Below are 24,499 nucleotides of genomic sequence, written 5' to 3'. Positions count from 1 at the left end.
TCTTAGAAAAAATATCCACCATGTATCCATACGTATTTAGTCAGCCACTGAAGATGCGGGTTTGAGGGAACACACGTACATCCTCCCAGCCAGCTGAAGCTTAAGGGACGTCCCACGATCTGCAGATTGTCAGGAGCATCACACCTACAAAACTCACTCAGCATCTCCCTGCTGCTTGAACTTACGAATGCACTCAGACTGCTGACGTGAAAGGGACTGTGTTTGATAACCACTATGCTGGAGAAGCTGAAGGTTGCAAGGCTAAAGACTCTTGAAACATCGTTGTCATAAAGCACTGCCAGAGGAAAAAAGAAAAAAACTTAACTTTGTTGCTTTCTGACGAAATCCAAGCTTAATGACAGTCACGTCCTCCCAGGGGACTAGAGCTCAATGATGCTCCTGGCTTCAAGACAGTCAAGATGACAAATGATTGGGATGATGCATTACTGCCCAAACCACAAAAACATGAAGCACCCCACTGCTACCGGCCCTGGAGACAAGGGAGATGACTGCCCCTCTCTCCTCCGGCGACAGGCAGCAACGACCCCTCATGACTCAAGGACAGAAACACACTTTAAAAGATGCCAGAGAAAGGTGAAATACTCCTGGCAATCAAGTCACCACATCTCTCTCAGCTTCGACATGCCCGTGCTCGAGGCACACAACAAATGCCACCTACAAGAATGCACCCTTCAGAAAAAAAATGAGGTGTAGAATTACAAGATGTTTTTTAGAAACGTCTATAGCTTTAGCCTAAATCATTACCCTAATAGTGCTGCTTAATTGACTTAACAAGCAGAATTAAAAACAACTTACCCTGGGTAGAATTAGACTAAGGATTTTAAATGCTACTTGTTTTGTCCTATTAAATACTGCTGTTGTGTTAATGTAGGCCTTTAAAATTGCAGTACTGCAATGCTACCATAGCCTTGAAGAGCAAAGCTTTCCAGGAAGCCGTTTAATGTACACGATCCTCAGCAGCTCAGAGGGAAGGATGTCACTTTGAAGACGGGCCGCATGGACAGGTTGGACTATTTCAGTGCCTTTTCAGCTCCAAGTTATTTGAGTTATCAAAGTAACTCAGCCTGGGAAGGTCATTAAGGGGATGAAGGAGGGTTGAGTGACCTGGGACACATTGCAGAAGCGCCTGTTCTGACAGAGCCCTTTCCCCCCCGCTCACCCTCCTCACCATCCCACAAGCACACGTGCCTTGAAGGCACATGGAACTGTCTTCAGAGCAACCTTGTCACCTTGTCGAGGTCGGCTGGTAGCAACAGCTCTGTCCCTGGGTTGGTTTTCACACTGTGTGGGGCAGCCCTTGGGCAGCCACGGCTGATGCTGAAGAGCTGCAGGTGCTGACACCACGATGGGCAGCACCGGGGGCTCGGCCCGATGAGGGACTTCAGCCATTAACTGCTCCCAGGATTAGACCCTCCGTCGGCCCAAGCGTGCTCTGATAATTTATCTTCGCTGTCAAACTCAGAGACTCCAGGCCGTGAAGGACCCATCCTCTTCAGACGCTCCTTCAAGGGCAGGGGCAAACTGATCAGACATCTTGCCCCATTTCTGCCCAAGCTGTGCTTTTCCCTAAAAGATAAAGACCTCATTTCTAGGGCCATCATTCCGGTACCCATCACCATGGCCCAATTTCACATTAAATAAGCAGGCTTCTAGAGAAAAGAAAAAGGTAGGTATTTTAAGTCTCATAAAAGAGTGATTCCTTTCCTCAAGGACACTATTTTATCCACCGCATAACAAGATGCAGAAATCCCATCAGACTAAAGCAAGAGTTAAAAGTACTGTACAAACTGCTCCAGGTTCCCAAAAAAATCACTCTGAATCTCGACAGCATAGCTTCAGGAGATGGTTTCATCTTTCAGCTTACAGAAGGCCTACAGGCCTCTTTCAGTTTATAAATGGCCTAAAAACATAGGAAAAGCCATATCCCTTCTGAGCTCACACACATCTGACTTCGTTAACCATCTGTACAAGGGAAACTTTTCAGAGCCCCAAAACAGCATCACGTAAGTGTACAGAGAGGGGAGAAGCTGGTGCCTTCTCCATGAGCTGCCACAGGGAAGGATGGTTCACCGAACTGTATTACCTTGCAGATTGCTTTAAACATGAAGATTTCAAATGTTCCAACTTCCCTCTAACTTTAAGCAGAGCCACAAATGTTTGCCAAGACCTGAGCTCAGCACTTGGCTGTGTGGGGAAGCAAACCCAAACTGGAGAGCAGTCAGAAGCAGGTCATGGGAACCTTGAAATCCTCTTTCTTCAGAAACAGAAATAACGGCATCAGGAGCCTAAAACTCCCCAGTCTGAGACCCTGAGGTATCCAGATGAAGACTCTCTGTACCCAATTTTCAGCAGCCCTGGACTTCTATAAGACAACTGCTGTGGTCATCCAGGTGCTCAATTACCCCAGACAATTAGCCCTGGCTGGCTGAAACAGGCACCTGAGGATGGTTAACTGTTAAAACTTGTGGTGTTAATGGTCATCATTCACACAGAGTTTTAGAAAGCCATTGAGTCTGCAACACTGGCACAAACCCAGCCTCCTGCAAGGTCACCGCCGTGTCCTCCCTGCAGCAGCACGGCACCTCTCATCCCGAGTCAGGCGTAAACCCCACGTTAAAAACTGCTGCTTTGTGAAAAATACTGTTTCTCCCTCCTGCTACCACTTTACTACCAGAGTCACCACAGATTTCCAGGGGCTGAGTTTGGCCCAGGGAAGGGAGCAGCAATACGGGAGCCCTGCTCGCTGCAAGCTGCAGAAGGCGACAGTCAGGAGCAGAAGCATCCTTCCTGGGATCTTCACAGGCAATATGCATGCAGGAGCAACCATCTCCCATACACCAGTACAAAAATCATCAGCTTTTGTGTCAAAAGTTGCACGTTTTGCTCAAGCTATGACTCTGAACCCGAAAAGCTTGATATGCTTTTCCCCCTTAGACATTCACTTGCCCCAAAGGGCGCTTCCCGCAGCCTTGCCATGCTGTCATCCTCCACATCACGACTGCATCCGTACTCCCATTCAATGCAACAGCTTGGCTTTCACAAAGCAAACAAACATTCAGATTGACGTGCTGAAAAAAAAAAACACAAACTGAGAAATTGCAGATGCAGCAGCCGCCCTCAAAGCACCGAAGCAGCAGACCGCACCACTCACAGCCTGAGCACAGGTCCCACGGGCTGGCCCACGGCCACCTCGTAACCGTCCAAGGAAAATCAATGGTGCGTCGTGCTGCTGCTGCAGACACCTCCACCAAAGAGGGAAACGTGAACTTCCACATTTGGGCCTGGACGGGGCTCTCCTTGTGACCCCAAAGCACCGCCAGCTCCTCTAGCTTTGACTCGTGGGATCACGGCGGCGGTAGGACGCTGCTCCCATCCCACTCCCTTGGCTCACAGCCCCATGTCCTGGTGGATCTGAGGGGCCATGCAGAGACCTGTGAACACCCAGCCCTATATCAGGGTCCCCATATGTGGGGCCGTTCCCTCTGCCCCACTCCACAAACCAAATCCATCTGGGACAAAAAAGCAGGGAGCAAGAAATGTCTCTGCCAGACTTCCTCACCCTTCTGCCATGTCAAGTCAACGCTGTGATGTTGTTTCAGCTGGTTCTGCATTGATCTGCCCCATAATGAGGCTGTAAATGGAGCCCATCAACCCTGCTGAGGCTGGGGGTTTGAAGACTCAAGGTGCTTTTGGGGACAGCTCGGGGGAGAGGGACAGACGAGCCCCTATGGGGACACGGGAGTAAGGGGATCGTACTGAGAGCATCCTGAAGGCGTTGGGATCTGCAGCAGCTCTGTTCTGCCCATGACACAAGGCTTCTCTCAGCCCTGGTGTTTGCTCCTGGTTTAGAAACTTAAAAAGAAAGAAAATAATAATAATAATAAAAATTCTCCTCATTCTCCCGATGATGCAAAAGCAGCCTGGCCCAAATCCGAGCTCCATTCTAGCAAGGCAAAACACAGACAATGCCTTAGGTCCCTTAGCCCCATGGAAAGCCTGCACACTTTTTTTCCCCACACTCTCCAAGCTTCCCCAGAGTGTTCAGGTCTTGCTGGAGGATTTACCAGACCCAGTCCCAAGGATGGAGAAGGTGACAAGGCTCAGCCGTGCCTGCTGCTCCCTGCCCACGGTGCTGCAGCCTGGCTGCATCCCCACGGCACTGCCCAGCATTAAATACAGCTACAAAGTTAGCATTAAAAATAACAGCCCGGAGATGAAGAGCGAGAGTTATAGGGAAGGAGAAAAACTTATACTTGCAGCTGAGATTTAAAGTGAGCTGCTGAGTCAATGAGGCAGAGAGGGAGCGGAAGGAAGCGCTGCGGTGCAACAGCCGCTCTGTCTTCAGCCATGAAAGGGAAAGATGAACAAATTGGCTCAAAATTGCCCTCCTTAGTTTTATAGCCTGCTGCACATACCTCATCCGTCTCGCCGCTCTGCTCGCCCTGCCTGCGCTGCGCCCGCTGCCAGAACCTCCCTGCCCCGTGCAGACAGACGCGTCCCCTCCTCAACACCCGGGGAGACCAAAGCACCGAGGGGCAACACAAAACTCTGCATGGCACCCACACAAGCAGCCTCCACTCCGCTCCTCCAACCTTAATTCTCCGGCTTTGCAGAGATATCCATCCTTTTTCTATTAATTTGCTCTCCCAGTGCTCTTATTATTTAAGCTCTGCATTACTTAACTCTCCAACGTGTTTTGAGACGCAGTTTGCAGAAAAGGCACTATGTAAAATAAAATTGTATCTTCTGCTCTAATTTGTTTCAGGGGCTAATTACCAGTTTTATTGGGTTTTTGAACATGAACGTGTGCTGCATATTATGTACAGCACAGCTGCATACGCGAAAGTGATCCTCCGAGTATTACAAGTTCTGCACTTTGTTTTTAAAACAGTAAGGGAAAGGGAAATAATAGATGGTCATTAGGCATTAAATAGGTTCCATTTTTCAACGTGGTTTTTTGGTTTTAGTGTCAATATACGGGTTTTCCTCACGATCCCTCCCAAGCCTGCTACGGTCCTTCAGCGCAGAGCAGCTCCCCCAGCAGATGACTGCTCCTGAGCACATCGCACCAGTGTTAATCCCATGGTTAAATGGGGATGCAAGAGTTTCGGCAGCACTTTCTGAGGAAGAGGAAACACAGCCTGCTGCAGTGGCTTGCTCGCTTCGAAGCCACGTGCATGCTCCTACCATAAGCACGCTGAAACGAGCTAAGCTTAAAGAGGACACTATACTATAACTGTTACTATAATACTTGGAATAACCTGGAATTAGTTTCAGCACAGCTCTATACATCCAAAGTTTCCGAAAGGATAATTTCTGAACGGATAAATACACAGGGACGTGCTGTTTTACTTGTTAAAAGTGGAAAGAAAAGTTTTCTTGATAAAAAGCAAGAAACATACTAAAAGATGTCCACAAAAAAAGACTCATTTAAGGAGCAAGGGGAGGTAAAGGCCATGTTTTCAGGCAGACACAATGAAATAGGTCCCAAGGGGAGAAGACACACACCCAGACACCGCCAGGACCCCCTCTGCCAGCAGACATCCCCCTCCTCGTGCCACTGGGATGTGGTTGGAGACAACGAAAGCTCTGGTGGAGCACGGGCACTGCAGGGAAGCCTTCGTGGAGCCGTCTGAAGGCATCTTGGCATGCAGAGCGCCAGGGGAGAAGCGCATCCCGCTGGCAGCTGGCCCCTCGGCCCTCCCTCTCTCCCCCCAGTTAACACACCGGCCCCTTTGCTGTCTGGAAAGCAGAGGGCAGAGATTTAGTTTTACAACACGGGCAGCATTAGCCTTTCACAGGGGAACCAAAAGAATCAGCAAAACAAGTCCACATATAAAAACATGATTTATAACCCCTGAGAAGTTTGGTGCCAGAGACCTTGCTACTCCGCAAGAGCCCAGGGTGTGTACGGGATGGCATCAGCCCCAGGGACAGCGAGGGACAGCTCCCCGGCTCAGGCACTGGGAAAAGTGACCAGAAGCAAAGGAGAAAAACCCAGCTGAAGTCCTGCAGTGGCACCAAGCCCCTGCTTTCCATTGCCTCTGGCTGCAGGCTCCTCAGAGGTATATTTCGAGATGGTCCGAAGCACAGCCACAGGTATGGTTTTGGGGAGGCAGCTCCTCCTAGGATGATGCCTCCTCCCCAGGCTGCCCTGCAGCTCATCACCCCCCGTGAGGGGCCCGTCCCCATGACAGCTCACCCAGACAAACACCATATTCCCGGCAGAATTTATTGCCCAACTCACAACGCTCGGCTCTGCCGCTAATTCCGGCTAAGTTCCCGTGACAGACGAAGCACGAGCTCCCGCCTGCCCTCCCTGGCTCTCGCCCTTGCCAACCCAAGCAGTGCTGAGGAGCGGGAAGGAAGGAAGGAAGGATTTGGGATGCAAGGAATCACGGCCAGTCCTGCCACAGTGGGAGAGGGGACACGCTTTTCTCATCAGCCCTGCTCCCGCAGGTGCTTGCAGACGGGTGTCAGAAGGCATGAGGGCTCTTCCTGAGCAAACCGAGGCTAGCTGGCTCCTGTAACCACGGGCACTGCGATGCAATTACACAGTGTCTAACAACAAGTGTTTTCGTCCCTCGTGGAGCTCCTCAAATTACCAATTTTATGGTCGATTTTTCTCCCTGCCCATTTCTGTCTGTAACTCTCTCACGTTGCTTGCACCCGGTGAGAGGGTGCAGGGCAGAGTGGATGGGATCTACGAGCCACCTGGGGCCTTGTGACAGGAGACGTGTCGCTGGTTCTGTGCCTGTCCTGCTACCTGCTCTGTTCCCTTCCAGGCACACTGGGGATGTACCAATGCCACCTGCACGTGGGGCTGGGGTTTGCAGATGTGGTGCTGGAACCAGGACATCACCGACTGCAGGCGCCGGGGCCCAAAGGCACTGGCTGTCCCTTGCTGCACCACGTCCTCACCACGCAGCCAGCCCAACACCCAGCTGCAGCCATTTCCCAAATGCTCCTTACAGTCCTTCCAGCCCAGATGTTCCTCCAAGTCACCGGGCTTACAGAGAACTCCTTTCCATGCGGGATGCATTAAACTTGAGGGAAAAAGATGATCCAAATAAGAAGCTCCTAACCTGCCACACAGTTATTGGGTTAATGTTTTACTCTCTAGACCTGATCTCCATGGGTCTGAGAGGTATTTTACACCCCCGTACCAAGGGACTGATGCATTTGCATGGGTATTTTTCCACTCATAAGAAGGCCTTTCCATTCTGGTGCCTGCATATAAAATGCCTTGGTGCACATCAGTGAAGCTCTGCCCATCCCATCCCCTCACCAGAGCTGTGAGGTTTTACCCTAGCACCGTATGTTTCTTTCCATGCTCGCCACTTCGCATTAACTTCCTCAAACACCACACAAGACCTGTACTGAGCACAGAGCTGGAATACCATAGCCTTACCGAGACCCAAGGACACCTAGCTCATACCCTTCACCTTTTATAGCCTGTGCGCTCTTTGAACAAAATATATAAAAAAAAAAAAAAAAGGAGTCTCCTTAATCTTAACATCAGATATTCATTTCCGGCCAAGAAGCATCTATCTGGCCAGCAGGGAACGGGTCTGATCAATCCTGTGCTGATTTCTCACATCAGGTTAGTTTTTATTTAACACTACGGCTCTCTGAAGTCATACATATCCAGCAGCTTCAGCTTAAGGAAGCGTAGCCTGATGTTTATAGTAACAAATCTAATAATCAAATACAGTCTGGTAAATGACAAACTGTTTATTTTCCCTCACATGAGGAATTCTTATAAAACTGCTGAAACATTCCATTTAAAAGTCATTTACATGGCGATGCGCTGGGTACTGTCATAAATCAGGGAAAGCAGCCTCATGAATGATTTCAGAGACTAAAAATAATCCCAAACAGGGATCTTCATGCTTTAACTAAGGAGCACACAAGTATAGATACATTTCTCTTAATTAAGACAAAAGGAGATATGGATTGATGGGAATTTTGAGACAAGTCAAGCAGCACATGCCAAGGGCTGGATGCATCAGGCCCCCTGGCGTGGTGGGGTCACAGCAGACTTTGGGCTATTTGTAAATCTGTACAAGTGGGACATCCTTCCTTATGTTGGGGCACCCAAGCATGGAGTCCAGCCAAGCCTTCAGGGATCAGACACATGCAGGGGAACATAAGTGATGCTCCAAACTACAACCGTGTCTTTGTGGCCGGCTCCACCACAGACACACAACTGGGCCAGCCTAAAAGTTCATCTATCTCCCATCTTGTGGGCAGGAACAAAGAAAAAGAGGAAAAAAGAACAAAAAACAAGGGAAAGTAAAACATCATGACGAAAGGAACACTGAATTCCTGCCAAAAGTTGTTAAGCATCCCTGGAGCAAGCAGTAGCACCAGAGACACACAGCCTGCCTGAGAGCAGCGGTCCTGACTTCGCTCCTGCCCCATCCACATCCAGCAACAGCTCAGGGGGGACTTCAATTCTGCTCCAAATCACGCTCATGATGATCAGTAGCTGCTCGTGTTAAAGTAGGAGTTTCCCATAAAAACTGGTGTAAAAGCAAGATAAGATCAGAAGCAGGTCCCCATAGGTTGGCTTTTAAATCCAAAAGTCCCTTCAGCAGCATATCTGAAACCCTCACCTTCAGGAGAACTGAACCCCTGAAACATTTCACTGGAAATAATTCATACACTTCCAGGAAAAAAAAATGCATTCCGCTCTCCCACCCTGCTTTAATTTGAAATATCTCAACAGGGAAAGCCAGCTGAAATCCCACACATTGTCCAGATGGTAGCAAGGTCATCCATGGACATCCGCCCGTGTCAGATGCTGAATCCAATTGTGCTCCCGACACGCTGGCTGCAGTTGTGTCCTCCCCCATGAGCTGGAGCACCCCTTCTGCAGCAGAGGTTTGACATCTAGTGGACAGACAGGTCCTGAGAAGCCGTCACGCTGCAGCCAGGGGACATCGGTGTGGAGCCACCCTCCCAGCTGGAGGGGCCCCAAGGAGCAGGGGCCTGCTGGGCACCCACAGAAAACCATGCGACGGCTGAGGTGTTTCTCCATCCAAAAGACACTGAGCACCACCAGAGCTACAAAGATCCAGCCAGGCTGGTAGGAGAGGTTACCCAGGCCCAGCACTGGCAGAAGATACAAGAGCCGGAGATGCTCAGACATCAAGCAAGCACAAGAGCTGTAGGACTCTGTTTTGGACAGCTATGTGATGCCTGAAACACATTGCTGTGAAAAATGTGGCATCCAAGGGGCTGCACGGTCCCACCAAGGGCTGCCAGATGTTGGGATTTGGGTCCAGAAGTGGCAGCTCAGTAGGGTCACCCATTATTAGCCCTTCCAAAGGCTGGTAGGAACCACTGAGAGCCGGCGGGTCGATCCTGGGAGTTGCAGCATGGCCTGGGCCACCGGCCCGCCAACTTGTGTAAATCAAAGTGTTTACACCCACCAGGAAGGCAAACCAGACTCTTCCCACAGCCAGACAACTTCATTACTTAATTTAGACAATACTGCTCAGACACAGAGCATTATCGTCCGAAAGTCGCCAGAGTCCTCTGCAAACAATGCCTTGAAATAAATGGATCAATCATACTTGTAACAAATAGGCATGAGATATAAACCCAAGCATTAAGGGCCATCCCAGGCACCCAGACAAACAAAGGACCTTCTTTGGGCTTGAGGAAGCATGATTTAATTCAGAAGGGGGATGAGATTTGCACAGCCATCTAGAGATTCAGCACGCCCAATTCCCATTAAAATCTGTGGGCTGGAGAGGACAATTACCACAGGAAGGCCAATTTTTGTTCAAACTTTCTTTCTAATTTACAGACTAAAAAAGCTTGAGATGGAAGCTTGGACAGGCTCTGAATCAGAAACTGAAGCTTTTGGAAGGTTCTCAAGCTCTCCAGCAAGGGCAGTGTGTCGCAGTGTACCAAAGGAAACAACACTGCGGGATGAGAGTCAGAGAGCTCGTTCTTCTTGGCAGCCCTATTAAATGCAACACGACCATGCACCTCTTTAAGGATGCTGGTCTGGGTGTTATGGCACAGAGGGCATCTCGTGGACAGCCAGTTCCCTCCCCACGGCAGGTGAAATACCGGCTGGTAACAGACTGCGCCGTGAGCCATCTGAAGTTGCATAAAACCTGGAAAGCATCCAGTGTGAGATTGGATGGGGACGCATCCTTGGGGCCAAAAGCATTCCCTGATGCACCGAGGTCTTTGTGGGAGGACATCTCCCTGTTTCATGGTCTGACGACCCAGTGCCCAGCCTGACCCCAGGGCATGCCACGCAAACAAGGAGCGATCGTCCTGGAACAAGACCTCCTTGAGACCTGCAACGGGGGAAAAATGCAAGCCTCGTTTCTCGGGGCATATTCACCACTAGCTGCTCCCAACCGTACCGCTATGTCAGCCCATCGCTCCGTTTTGCTGATACCTTATCCTGTTTTGCACGATGTGCTTTTCTGCATCATGACATTGCCTTGGCTGCCAAGGACGTGCATGGGCGAAAGGAGGACTCAGCGGTAAGGGAGCTTCAGAGGCTCTTGCAAGGCGTTTGGAGGAGGAGAAGCGAGCACCACAGGCCAGACAGGGAAGGCGCATGACTGGATTTGCAGAACTACAGACTCAGTTATGTCTACAGAAATCACAAGACAATGCAATGTGGAACTGTATTGTCTGGGGAATGCTTTAGAGGAACCCCAGCATCCAACTATAGAGTCCCATATGTTTTGATAAGAGACTGTTAAAGGCACACTTCTATAAACACAAGTCACATTCTGTATAGATACGGGCTGTAAATGCTATGTTAAAATACCTCAATTGCCTTGAAGCCGATTCATACTCTGCAACTGCCAAGAAAAAAAAAGCGAGCCCGGGATATTTCAGCTTGCTATCTGAAGTTATTTATAATAAACTCTGACTGAACTGAACATAACGGGCCAAAAGAGCACAGGAAGCAGCGATGAAGGGTGGTAAAGCTCACGCTGCAATCCATCACCCCTGCCGCAAAGCCAACGTTCAGACAAGGCAATGGCTCTGGCTTACATCAGGCAGAGCCAGGAAACGCAGGGTTAAGGGCAGCTTCAATGAGATCCTTAAGTGACCCCCAGATGTGACATCCAGGGACCCTGTGCAGCACCACCGCCCTGAGGGGATGGCCTGAGTCCCATTCGCCTTGGTTCTGCCCCAAGCATGGTCGTGGAACAGCTCAGGGGTCCCCTTTGTGTCCCCCCCCACTTTCCTTGCACCAGGACAGGGGTCAGCCCACACCCAGCTGGCAAACACAAGCTCCTTTCCACCCAACCTCATCTGCACCTCCGGCTCCTCACCGCCACAACCCGCTATTAGCAGCGACATTAAACTGCAGGGCTGACTCAGAGGTAGCCGAGGATATTTTATCCGACCAAATTTCTCTGCAACCTGTGAAAGATCACAGGCTGCCAAGGAACGATGGCTCAGATGTAGCTCCCCATTCTTGTGACGAGCTGGTGGCTTAAATCCATCCTTCAGCTCATACTGCTGCTGACACTGACCCATCCTGGCGAGCAGCGATGTGCTTTCAAACGCAGCATTTAGAGCTAAACTGACAGCTTATCAGGACAAAGCGATACAGAGCCAGCAGGGAATTGATTTTGCCTACCTGATCCCGCCTGTCTCGCTTAAGGGCAAACTCTACAGCCCTTGCCGAAACGAGCAGCCCTGCTGGGGTGCAGTGGGACTACAGGAACGCATGAACACAGCAGGAAACCATCCTTCCATGGTGGGAACTCCCAGCCCATGGAGCTCATGTGCAAGAACATGTCTCAGGTAAGCAACAGTAAAAAGCAGAGAAGGTCACAGAAAGACAGGACTGCTGATGCCCATCCATGCAGCATCCAAAACTTTCCATGATTTGGCTGAGGTTATTCCCTCTCCATAGTCTGCCTGAAGTCTACACCGGAGCAATCAGAAGTTCTGGAGCATTTGGAGAGCACCAACCCCATGCTGTGCATGGCTCCATAAATCAGTACTCATCTCTGTTAACCGCTTCCTAAGTGAAGTTAGCGCTCAGAAGGAAGCAAGCTACTTTGGAGATGCTTCACAGGAGGAATTGCAGCTCCTAAGGAGACAACATCCATCCCCACCCTGCTGCACAGCCCCTCACAAGCCACCTCATTGCTTCTTGGCTTCAGTTCCCTTCCTGCTTTCTGCCAGAAGACAGAAATTCTTCCTTCCCTGAAGCTCCCCGAGCCCCAAATTGCCTCTAACTGTGCCCTCTGCAGCACTCACAGCAGTGCTGGGCTCAGCCTAAATGCTGCCCTGATGCAAACATGAATAAGAAGAACAGCAAATGGGCTCCATAATTGATTGCCCGTGCACACGAGCAGCAGCTCTGCGAGCTCCATCCCTTGACAAACACACACATGAAAGCCTAGTAGGTTCTTGTCAAAAACTCAACGGAGCTACAAGAAAACAGCCATGACTCAGCAGGGCCTGGGAAGTTTCAATGAGAGACACGTTTAAAAAATTTTTTTGAATGTAAGAACAGAATAAATACAGCCTTAAGAAGACCCTCCATTTTGCTATGGCTGAGCACTGATTTTTTCCAGTCACGGCACACCTTGCTCCAGCAAGGTGAAGATTACAGTTCATCGTAATGGGTGCACAGAGCTGGAGGCATCAGGGCAGGTACACGAGACACGCGGAGATGGGGTCAGGAAAAAGGGGTCAGCCTGTGGCAGGTGGGAACAGCATCCAGCCAGGACCCCAGCCATGAAACTCCCTCCTTCTCCCCAAAACTGGCCTCGATGACTGTGTCACCCCCAGCTTCAGCAGGCCAAGACCCCTCCCCTAAAATGCCAAATGATCAATTCAAGAACGGGTTCATACTTAATAGTGGAAACAAGCTACTGTTATCAGAAAAGTCCCCTTCAAGCCCATATGAAATACAGCATCTTTTCTGCCCAGAGCAGGTAAGCTCCAGATCACACAGACACTAAAAATTAGAACTACCCAAAGCGAGCATTTTACCAACCCTCATCAGAGAAGCGGGGGACAGCAGCATGCAGAAACTAAACCGGCTTCTGCCTCACAGGGCCGCATCCTCGATAATACCTGGGGACTTCACAGGGCATGGACCAAGCACAGGGTATGAGGTGTAAGGCACGGCGCTGGGCGCTCACAAGCCCTGCACAAGGCTCTCTGCATACAAGAAACATGAGCGGGTTTTCCCTGCTGCCCCACAAAACCCCGCAGGGTCCAGGTTTGCACCAGGTGTCCGGGAGAGCCCCAGCAGACGTGAGCGTGACAGAAGTGTTTACGGCACAGGCACACGCTTGGAATTGCAGAAACAACGCTTGGTGTCACTGAAAAAGGGAAAACACTGCCTCCATTCCATTGCCAGAGCTGACAGCAGTGAGGTGAAGGAAACCCCAGCATATTTACAGGTGTGGTGTTCACCAGTGCCCTTGGGAGCAGATCCAGGCCTCTTTCCTTGAGAGCCTCTTTCACAGCCCAGCGACCATCCCAGTGTTTGCCCCCCACCCCTCTGCCCGTGCCCAGAAGTCCAAGCCTGTTAAAGGGGAAAAAATCATCCTAGAAAAAAAGAAATTCAGGAGAAATGGATGGGGTATTTTTATTTTCTTCCAAGAGTTGCTCTGTGCAGTTCAATCCCCCAGGCTATGAAATTCAATAAGCCCTAATGTTCCAATCGCTATAAGCCGTCTAGTCCCCACCATGCCAAAGTGGCTCAGATTTAACAACAAAATTACAGTGTACATTATACCATTACAGGCTCTGCACAAACACACTTAAAAAAGGGCTTGGTAATAAGAGGCTGGGGATACACTGTGTGTTTAGGGCTAAATCCTGCTCCTGGACCTATCAGCCTCGCCGGCACTGAAGTTACCTCACCTGGAACAAGGGGTCAAAGAAGAACAATCTTGGATTCTTTTCCAAACCCAAACCATCACTGCTGCTTCTCCACAGGTGGGAACCCAAAGTCAATGACAAAGCTGTTGTGGATTCATTATTTCACCCCAGGGCTTCAGACAGCACCCCCACATCCATCTGACCACATCCTCATGGACAAACCCAACAAAGGAATAAGCTTGTTTGCTATCAACCTGCACAAGGAGGGCTTTTGTTCCTTTACAAACAAAGTAAAGTCCATTCTGCTAGAAACAAAAGCATGGGCAAAAAGATATAGATACATATTGTGTTGTAAAAGCATGGGCAAAAAGATATAGATACATATTGTGTTGTACACACAGACACACAGCGTATTTGTCTGTTCCTCTGCTTTTCCATCATCTGTGCCTGCAAACTGTGCCCAAAGAGTTTCCCTTTGCAGCACCAAGAGCTGCGGTTTGCTGTCTCCCTGCGAGCTCTTCATCCCTTCCCCTATCTGTCATCATCAATGAGGGAGGTGTCAGTTTATCCTTCCTCTCCTTAACCACGTCAAGAAGAAACCTGGGCTGCAGCTCCTCCGAGACAGGCGCAGATCTCCGTGCAAATACCTGCGTACCCACCGCAAACCTCAGAGGGTTTGAGCCCTGTGCAGCTGAACAACAGAAAAATCAAAACCACCGCAGGGGCACAGGGGAGCGTGATGGGGATGGAAGAGCCAGGTACACCGAGCTTCCTGAGGGCCCCAGGGGACAGCTCTTCCCGAGACACCTCTGCTTGTCCCGAGCACCAGACGTCCCAGCCATTGGGACTCTCCAGCCTTGTGGAACACGACAGATGTCCCAGGCACCACGTACCACGATCTGTGGCTTACTTTCTGCAGGAAGGTTTAATGGGATCTTAAAAATTGAGGCAAATCCTCTTCCTACTCTGCAGGACGAGGGGGGAGGAAACAGGCGCGGAGCAGCACTGCGGCTCGACCTCTCCATCTAAAGAAACCACGATCACAGAGATGTACACACACGCAGGGCTGTCTGATTTCTCCGGATGGCTTCCAGAGGCTCTGCTTCTGAGCAAACTCACGAGATACTAGTAGCATTGTGAAAGCACACAATTTCCATCTGTCAGTTGAAACAGGCAAAATTAGATCTCAAAGCTGCGCATTTAATCCATTGCCAAAACTAGTCTGCCTGGTACAGCGCTCGGAACAGATTTGTATTAAGGGAAAGAAAGAGGGAAATTGTCTTTTACAGCTGCATCTTGTCAGGGCCCCACCACCACCCCTCCGGAGTGACCGCTCCGAGGCTCCGCTGCGGCAGGAGGCTGTGAGCAGCCCTGGGAGCCCTGCACAGAGCTCATCAGCCTCTAATTCACTCCCAATTTGTCTCTATGCAGGCTGATGACTCCTAATTGCTAGTTCAGAAATACAGCACGTACCCTGATGATTTTAAGTTGTTCCCAGTTACCTTAGAATTAACTATTAGGAGGAGATCGCGGAATAACTTCCCTCCCATCCCAGGAAGCTAAATATTCACTTAAAAGTAGATCTTATTTAAAATCACAATGCTGCTTCGATGGCGGGATTAATGGATTGGACACGAATGCCAGATGCTACCTTAAGAATTAAGGGCAAAATCCGAGCTCAAGTTCCCTTAAAACATCTGTGCAAATAGAGGTAACATATTTCTTGCATGAGTTTCGACACCAATAGCAGAGGTTGCTGCGGCACAGTTTGGGGGCCCAAGCGGGTCGAATTCACAGAGGAACGTGGGGCAAGAGCAAAGCCCACCCACGTGCTTCTGGGCATGCAGGCCACGGAGCTGGGGACCCCTCCTGATTTACACCAGCACAAGGAAGGAGCAGATCACGAGCTACGTGCTCGTGAAATCCAGCGGAAAACTAATGGGAGCTCTGTAAGTAGGCAGCTCGCAGTGCTGCTTGTCTGCAGAAGCAATTTAAAAATAAACAACACAGAAACATGATTCAGAGTTCATTCACTGTAAACTAATGCGATCCCAGTCGCTCTAATGGAGTTACTCCAAACATGTCATTTACAGAGAGCATGTCAGATAAATCTCTGATCTTGCTTCCAAGCAAGCCGGGCAGAGGCTGCCAGCCCCAGACCCAAAACTGCGGTGACAAAAGCCAAGGAGAAGGTAAACAAGGGCTGGCTGTCACAGTCCCGCTGTGGCTCTGCAAAGGTACTGCTCTTTGCCTAAACTCAATTATTATAAGCCTAAAACTACTTCTCTATTTAAGAAAGTGCACTAAAACGTGGTAAAACATCTTAGAAACAGCTGTATGATTATCAGGAAAAGATCTACATCCAGTCTGGGGCTCCACTGCGTAAAATTCATCTGCAACAAAGAAAAAGAGACACTAACTCCAAGCTCTGATCTCCTGCTCCCATTAACCAGCAGAGTGCAACTCCAGCGATATTTTGCTTTACATTTCTAAGGATCTGGCATCTAGACGTGCTGGAAAAAGGACATATGGTCTCAATACGTAAGGCAAACTTGTAAACAAACTGCAAATTGAAACTGCATTTATTGGTTCCCACCAGATTTGAGAGGTGAGAAATCTGAAGGCAATTGAAAAATTTTACAAAGTGCAGTCTGGGATGCATCTTGTAAATGCCATGAAAAGTAGCGAATTAATGGCTCTGATGTGTTATAAATTACAGCCTGAAAACAAAAAGTGAATTGTAGACATTTCACAGGTATTACAAGTAATTTTTACTAAAATGTGATGCAACAAGTTAGCATCTCTCTCAGCAGGAATATCCAATACTGAACAAATAAAAATACCAGAAAAGGAAAAGCACACACAAACATATTCTACAATAATATTGACTACCTTCTGTGAAACTATAGGTATTGCAAGTTGTATGTGGATGCAGAGAGTTAACTTTTGAATCAATTGGCTTTTGTAGAAATAGAAGCACTAAGTAGGTTCAGGAACAAGGAAGAAATGGGTAAGCAAAACTTTTCCAAGTGCATTTGCAGATTAAAGCTGCTCTTACACACCTGTTGCAATTCTGACTTGGGACAATGCTGAGGTAAACTCGTACAACCCTGACACAGTGCGCCCTCAGCCTGTAAGAAAAACCCAAATCCAAAGGGACAGAAACCAAGTGCCCTACGAGCAGCCCCAGCGGTGCTCAGCAAGGCCGCAGCAGATCTGGGTGGGGGAAGAAAGGAGCAGGGGTAAACACAACTTGCTGAAAGTGTTCTTTTTTTTTTTTTTTTTTTTTTAAGTCAAAGATCTAATTTTCTTTCTGTTATTTATACTCCTGATTTACTTTTCATGCTTTGGCCAGACTCCCCCCCATCCCCGGTTCTAGTTCAGCTTCACTCCATCAGGCACAATTTCACATTTCTCTTCATGGGCACCAGCACCAGATTATTGTCTGGTTTCCCAGTTTGCACTCCTGAGTTCATACAGGTGTCACCTCATGCCAATCTTCGCTGCAAAGAACCACAGCAAAACCCCACCTGCTCTACCAGCACTCCTCCAATTAGCTTTCTGACCTCTTTTGTTGCAAAAGTTCCTCTGAAAACAGGAGCCAAGCACCCACTAATGCCTGCTGGAGCCTGCAGCCAGCCCCTGGCTGCCCATCTGCTTCGTCACATCCTTCCCAAATCTCACAGGCTTCAGCTTTGCACAGGGGGGGAATTTCCAACCCTTATCCATGAGCTTGGCTAGAAGGTGGGAATAAAGGGCATTTCATGGCAGTACATAAGCAGTGCTTCAGAAATTAGAGGTCAGGGCTGATGGGTTTTGGTGGTGCCAGGGGGAGAGGCCAACTGAAATGCTGTCTGCTGATCCTAAACGGGAAAACCCAGGACTAAACTCTTGATTAGATGTATTGAGCCAACACAGAACACTGAAATGAAAGGAGCTAAAAACACATGTGGACAGCATATTTTTAGACGAGTTACAATTTGCAAGACTTCTCTTACTTGTGTTTCCTAATTGCTTGTCACTCAGTGGGAGCTGCTGCTGGGTGCGCAGCACCTGCGCCTCTCACCACGTTCAGTGGGCGTCGTGGGTGCTCAGCAGCTCCCAGGATGAGGCCAGAAATACAGCTACTCGGTAACGGGTTTTTCCACAGCACGCTAAATATTTTCACTGCAATATTTATATTCAGAGATGACAAATTATGATTTGGTCAAAGCCTCCCAGTGCACTTGTCAGGATACAGCCTGAATAGGGCCAGATTAAAAGCAAAGGCTTCCTGATAAAGCTCCTCAAATCTGAGGCACGCCGGCTACGAAGCAGAATGCAATCAAACCAAGTTGGCCAAACCGATGGGAGCCCAGAGACGGTCACTTATATCCACACCTCCACGTGCTTGCAGTACAAAGCCCAAAGCCACAAATTGCAGCACTGCAGCAGAAGCAGAAGCCGGCGCACAGAACTTGTGCAACAAGGAATGGAAACAAGCCAGGCTCGGGTCAGAGCACGACTCACGACAGTGCCAAGCACACAGTTCAGCCCTCTCCAGACTGGGCGCAGACTGGAGTGTTAAACGCAGATCACTTGCACCACTTTGCATGAAATACGTTTCTTCCCCACCACCCAAGTGTACTTCCAGACACCTACACCAAGGAATGGTTGGAAATAACCAGCAGGACGTTAGTGTGAGTGTTAGGTCTGCCCCAAAGTGCTTGTGAGGGCAACCAGCAAGTGCGGCAAGGAGATATACTTCAGAAAAAAATATACAATAATACAAAAAAAAAAAATCAGGTTTGATGCAAGCAGACACTCTACCCGAATAGGAAAACAGAGCCAAGTCCCACAGAAACCTGCTGGCACTGACAAGCCCTGTAGCCACTTGAGAAAATAAATCAGAGGAGGTTGTTTTTTTTTCCCCCCCGACTAAAGCACACAGAAAACTCAACCTATTATGAAACACGAAATGTTTTTATGAATCACAAAACAAGCAGCAAAGTTCCTCTGGCCTTATGGATGCCCTGCTGCCACTTGGCACTGTGATGGGAAGCAGGTCTCTGTGCTGCTCCGTGCTGCTGGGCTCACAGCACACGTCTCCTGCCAGCCATGGAGCAAAGACCCCCTTGGCCACGCGCTGGCAAGGGCTACGGAGTCGGAGTTCATTCCTCCAGCTGCTTCACCTCCTGCATGCTGATGGTGCTGACTGCTCGTGTCAGCCCAGCCCTGCCTTACACTGCTTGAACCAGCCCCAGCCAGGACCCCCGGCCGGATCCGGCCCGAGGCGCAGGGACAGCCAGTGGCCGTCTGAACGTCACTTGGCACTTCACGGGACTAAGCATCAGCAAGACCAAAAGTCTACGGGAAAGAAAAAAACAAAAAGAGCATCTCCACGCACACGGTGCTTCTGCGGAGCTGCCAGCTGACGGTTCGTGAACAGCCAGGGAAGGACCCTGCGGGATCTCAATGCCAAAATCCTGCTCCGTGCACCCAACGTGCACACAAAACCCCACCTACAGGCCTCTATAAATAACCCCACGTAGGAGATCCAGGACTGGAGAAATAAGTAAGTGCACTTCCAATTATATACCTTAACAACAAAAAAAAAAGGCAAATAAAAATGCTGCTCCTAACAGAAGGAAAATACAACATAACTTGACGGTGAAGAATTCAACTTCAGCCACCGCCCACGTCACAAGAACTACATCCAAGCTGTCCATTTGCTCTAAACCACCACGTGCAAGCGAGTTTCTGGTTGAAGCTGGGTTTGGAGACAACCCTGGAGCTCATAAGGAGACTCCTGTGCCGGAGTCATCACTTAGGAAAGCCAAATGTGAGAGTGACACAACACAGCAAACAGCTTGACAAAAAATCATCTGTACAGCAACATCGCACGAACCAGACCCAGAGCAAGCCCGAGCGCTTTCTGTTCCTTTGATTAAAGTTTAATGGGCACAACTCTTTGATTACTGCTGCCATGTGTGAAAATCAGCTCCTCACAGCTCTTTTGCTTTCTGTTGTTTAAGAACTAAGCAGCTTGTCATTTTTGTTAATACAAAACTATGCAAACTTTTTTTTTTTTTTTTTGGGGGGGGGGGGGGGGGGGGGGGCGGGGAACAGAGATTTCTGCAGGTTCTTCCTCACACTGCCAAACGGAGCACAGCTATGAAAGCCAGAACCTTGCACCTTCCCCATCTGCCCACTCCCCAATTTCCCCCCTTCCCGCAGACCTTGGGCAGGCACGTGCCTACAGCCAGGCTTTCTCCCAGCCCCGAAAGCTGATCCCCGCCCCACCTGTCCCCCCGGGAACCAGGCAGCAGCTTTTTATAGCCATCCCTAAGCCCGGCAGTAACCCCCCCCTGCTTAAGCCCCAGAGGCGAACCATGCTTTTGGCCGAGAGGCATAGGACTTCCACCTGCTGCAGGGCACAGGTCTGTGCTATCTCTGCTAACAAGAAATATTCAGAGCAGCTGGGTTGCTTTCGCAATTCCAGTGATTGGGATTGACGAGGTTCAGCCTTCCCCGTGCTGTTGTGGCATTTATTTTTTAGGATGCTCGTGCACCCAGGTCAATGGGGAAAACCCCTGTGGCTCCCTGCCTCTGCCAGGAGCATCCCATAGGGCTGCCCTACCATGAACGGGACCCCGACCACATTGGATGGGACACCCTCTGTACTCCCTGGGGGTGCAGAGCTGAAGTCTTTCTGCCTGCTGGCAGGGGGAAGAGTTTTGGAGCACAGCATCCCACGGGAGATGCACAGAGATGTCCTCCCACACCGGGGAATACTCTGCGAGCAGGGGGAGAGGAGGGACACAGGATTTAGGGGTGCAGAGGGAGAGCTCCCCTAGCTTCCCCCCCACCAGTAAATCCCAAAGGGAGCGAAGGACAGCAAAAAGCACCACTGAAGGAGGAAACCTGCTGTACAGAAAGGTTTAGCGCTCCCCAGATGAGCAAGCACCTCAGTGAAGCTCCTCACACAGATTTTAAGAGACACCACAGTTACACCCCTCTCTCTCTGTACCAGACAGAGATTTTAATACAAACATAAAGCTCGTTATCATGCTTTATGGATCTATGCTTTCATGTAGGCAGAAAGAGTCACCAGAACTGCACGAGTGGCCAGAAACCACCTTCGTGTCTCCCTCCCCTCTTCCAAGTGACTCTGCCTCCACAGGACAGGCACTCGGGGAATCTCTGCCCTTATCGCACTGATCCGCCCGCGCTCCTCCTCGAGCTGCCTCCCCGGCTAGCTGCTTTCCAAGCTTCCCAGCCATCGGCAGCGGCATTCAGCGCCAAGACACCAGCTGCCCGACACACACCAGCACCACCCGGGCACAGCACCGGCTCCCCAGTGAGACCACATCTCGCTTCGGGGTCGCTCGACGCTGCTTCAGAAAACACAAGCAGCAGCAAGACGAGCGCTCTCGCCAAGAAACTTCAGAGCCGCCACAAGAGATAATTCTCACCGCAGTGTGCGGGACTGCCGGCGACCGGGAGGGGAGAGAAGGGGAAAAATCCCAGCCAGGAGCTCGTCCCTCTCACTGCGATACATCGCGAGCATTGTTCTGCTCCAGCCACAACATGCCAGCTCCAACAGCAATAACGCTCTAAGACGGGGCTTATGCGGTTTTATTAGATTTCTGCCTCCCTCTTAACCAACCGTCACAATTTCCATCTAATATTATGTCATACGGGGAAGTTTTATAAAGGAATCTGGTCTCCCATGAATTCTTTGGCGAGATGCTGAAATGCAAAGTTCTACCCGACAATAAAAACAGCCTCACCCTCCAGCAGCACGCGCACACCTGAATCCACTTCTCCAGAAGCCTCGCTTGCTCAGCAGTGAGGCTGCTTTGTTCTCTTCCAGCTGCGGGCTGTTTTGCCACCAGCTTTGGGGACGCCAAACCCAGGGCACCTCTTGGGGTGGCGAGCCGCTGCCAAAACCCGGGGAGAAGGCTTCACCCTCCTGCCTGCCCCTAAAGTTTGGGAACGCGATAACCCATGCTGGAGGGAACAGATCTGCCTCGACACCCCCTCTGATATAAGAGGAGCGCAGTGCCCTCCCCCGGGCCCCTCAAGGACCTGGTATTTCATTTTTTCTTGTTAGGGAACTATCAGCTACATTTAATATTTCTACGGCTGAAGCATCACCGCGGAGAGCCGCTACTTGTTTACTTCTCCCTCCCATTCGCACACGGAAGAGCCCGGTTCTCCTCCCGCAAAAGTGGGGAGCAGAAACCTCTCCGTGGAAGCCAACAGTTCACGTAAACCTACTTTAATCGACAGGAGACTCAAGGCCATAATAATTGGGGGTTTCTCCCTCCAAAGATTTCTCCTAATAACGGATTAAGGCAGCTTTCTGGGGAGGATTGTGCAATTCCCCCTAATGACAACACTCGACTTGGTGGTGTTGCTGTGGAAAACAGTGATCTCAGATGCACACGGGTTTCTTTGGTTAACTGAAGGGAGATCAATAATAACCATATTAATAAATAATGCTCTTAACAGCAGCGGCAGGATACAGGCAGCAAGCTGCAGGCAGGTAGCAGGGATAGGTGAAAGCATTCATTATCTGCACAATGTCAATGCTGCCGAGCTGACGTGCGGAGCACAGCTGAAAGCTCACTTTTTGAAGATCACCAAGACAGACTGACAACTCTGCCTTCGCACGAACATTTTGGGTAAAATTCATTTTTCCGCATGTCACAACCAAGAGGAACAGACTGCTCTTTTTTCTTTAACATTAATAAACTAGGTAAAGGACACGGGGGAGGGGGAGATTTCGAGGTCTGACCGTCGTCCTCCTCCCCCGGCAGAAAGTTGGGAAGGAACAAAAGCAAAGGGGAGTTTTTGGGACGAGGCAAGCAAGGCATGTGCCCTCCAAAGCCAACTCCAAGCCACTCCATTTCCCTGCGACGAGAAGGCGCACATGCACTCCTGGCTCTTATATAAACAGCAGAAGGGGCAGCGCCTGTCTGAAATTCCCCACCGCGTCTAAAATAAATACAAGGCCGTCTCCAAACTTTGCTCCCTCCCGCCCCACCGAGGACGATGCGAAGCCAAAGGGTTTCTCCCCGATGTGGGTGCGGGGGGGGCTGTGGCTCAGGACTCCCCACATCCCCCTGCCCCAGTGCCACCTGGGGGGGGTGATGCTGGGACTGTGCCATGCCCCCCCTGAGACCATGGGGTGGCACAGGGGGGCACACACCCCCCGAGCATCCCGCAGGTGCGATGTGTGCGATGTGGGGGCAGAACCCCCTGTACCCCCCAGGAGATGGGGACTGGGACAGCACGGAGGAGGGATGCTGGGGACACCCCGGGGACTTTGGAGCATCCCAGGGGTGGTGAGCCCGGGGATACAGAGCCCCAGCGGGATGCTCTGGGTATGGGAGGGGTCCTCTAGGCACAGGGGTGTGCTCCGGGCATAGGGAGGCGGGTGCTGTCCCCCGGGGAAAGGATATGGGTTACAGACCAGCCTGAGGCACCAGCTGCGCGGGCGGGTGGTTTGCTTGAGGCAGAAGAAGGCGGTGGGTGCCAGCGCCGGGTACGGCACCTGCTCCTCCTCCTCGGAGGCCAGCTCGGGCGGCGGGTCGCGGCCGGGGGAACCGCCGGGACCGGGGGAACCGCCGGGGCCGGGGCCGGCATCCTCCGGCGGCGGCTCGGTGGGGCGGCGGGGCGCCACCGGGATGGGCACCCGCACCTCGCCGCCGGCCGCCCGCGGCTCTCGGCTCTCGCCATCGCTCATGGTAGCGGCCAGGACCTGCGGGGCAAGGGCAGGGGGTCAGGGGTGGGGGGGGGGCGCCGGTAGCCTCTCCCCCCCCCGGCGGCGGGGCGCGGCTCCCACCTGGCCCCGGCGCTCACAGCCGCCACAAAGCCGCCCCGTTGGGGGCGGGGGGGGGTCCAGCCGCCACCGGGGCGCGGCCGCTCCCACCCCCCTGAGAAGCCGGGTGTCGCCCCCCAGCTCCCCAATCCCTCCATCCTCCCTTCCCTCTCCGCCCTCCCCCCCGGCTTTTAATTTTAGGGGATGGGTAATTGCTAAGGGGGGTGGGGGGTGTTCGCAGGGGGAGGAGGGGGGGGGGTCCTACCTTAGTTCGGCGGAGCGCGGTGCCCCCAGGAGCATAGCCGTGCCTTTCGGTTCACATGGGACTGGGCTGCCGGGGGGGGGGCGCGGGGAGGCGGCGGACCCCCACACACACACACACACCCCCAGCAAGGCGAAGACAGCGGGGGGGGGGCCGGGGCTCGGCGTGCGGCGCCCGCCCGCGGGGATGGAGGCTGGGGAGGAGGAGGAGGAGGAGGAAGAAGAAGAGGAGGAGGCGGAGGAGAGGTGGTGGCGGGGGCGGGGGCCCTTCCCCGAGCCGTGCCGTGCCGTGCCGAGCCGAGCCGAGCCTCTCCCGACGGTAATCCCAAGGAGCGAGCGGGCAGCCCCGCAGCCGCTTTAGCAAAGCTTCGCCCGTGCTTAACAGGAAACTTCGGATTTACCGGGGGAGGAGGGAGACGAGAGGGGAGGAGAGAAGCGGAGGCGGAGGGGGCTGGGAGCCCGGCGGGGGCGGGCAGCCGGGAGGAGCCGGGGCAGCCCCGGGGGGGGGGGGACCGCCCGCATCTGCCCGTGCCCCCCCCCCCAGCCGTGCTGCCTCCCCCGCCTTTG

At 51.4% G+C, this 24,499-nt stretch overlaps 1 protein-coding gene across 1 annotated transcript in view; it reads right to left on the bottom strand.

The window, feature by feature from the left end:
- The window catches only part of CACNA1H (calcium voltage-gated channel subunit alpha1 H), a 225,580-nt gene extending 201,984 nt beyond the window's left edge, over window positions 1-23,596 (bottom strand). The window contains exon 1 of the mRNA XM_050713773.1: window positions 23,313-23,596. Within this exon, the coding sequence (XP_050569730.1) occupies window positions 23,313-23,596 (284 nt within the window). The remainder of the gene's footprint in view (window positions 1-23,312) is intronic.
- Between the last annotated feature and the right edge of the window lie 903 nt (window positions 23,597-24,499).

Source organism: Cygnus atratus, chromosome 15 (genome assembly GCF_013377495.2).
Source record: "Cygnus atratus isolate AKBS03 ecotype Queensland, Australia chromosome 15, CAtr_DNAZoo_HiC_assembly, whole genome shotgun sequence".
NCBI lineage: Eukaryota > Metazoa > Chordata > Aves > Anseriformes > Anatidae > Cygnus > Cygnus atratus.
Note: the sequence above shows the minus strand (reverse complement) of the source record. Positions and strands in the feature narration are given on the sequence as shown.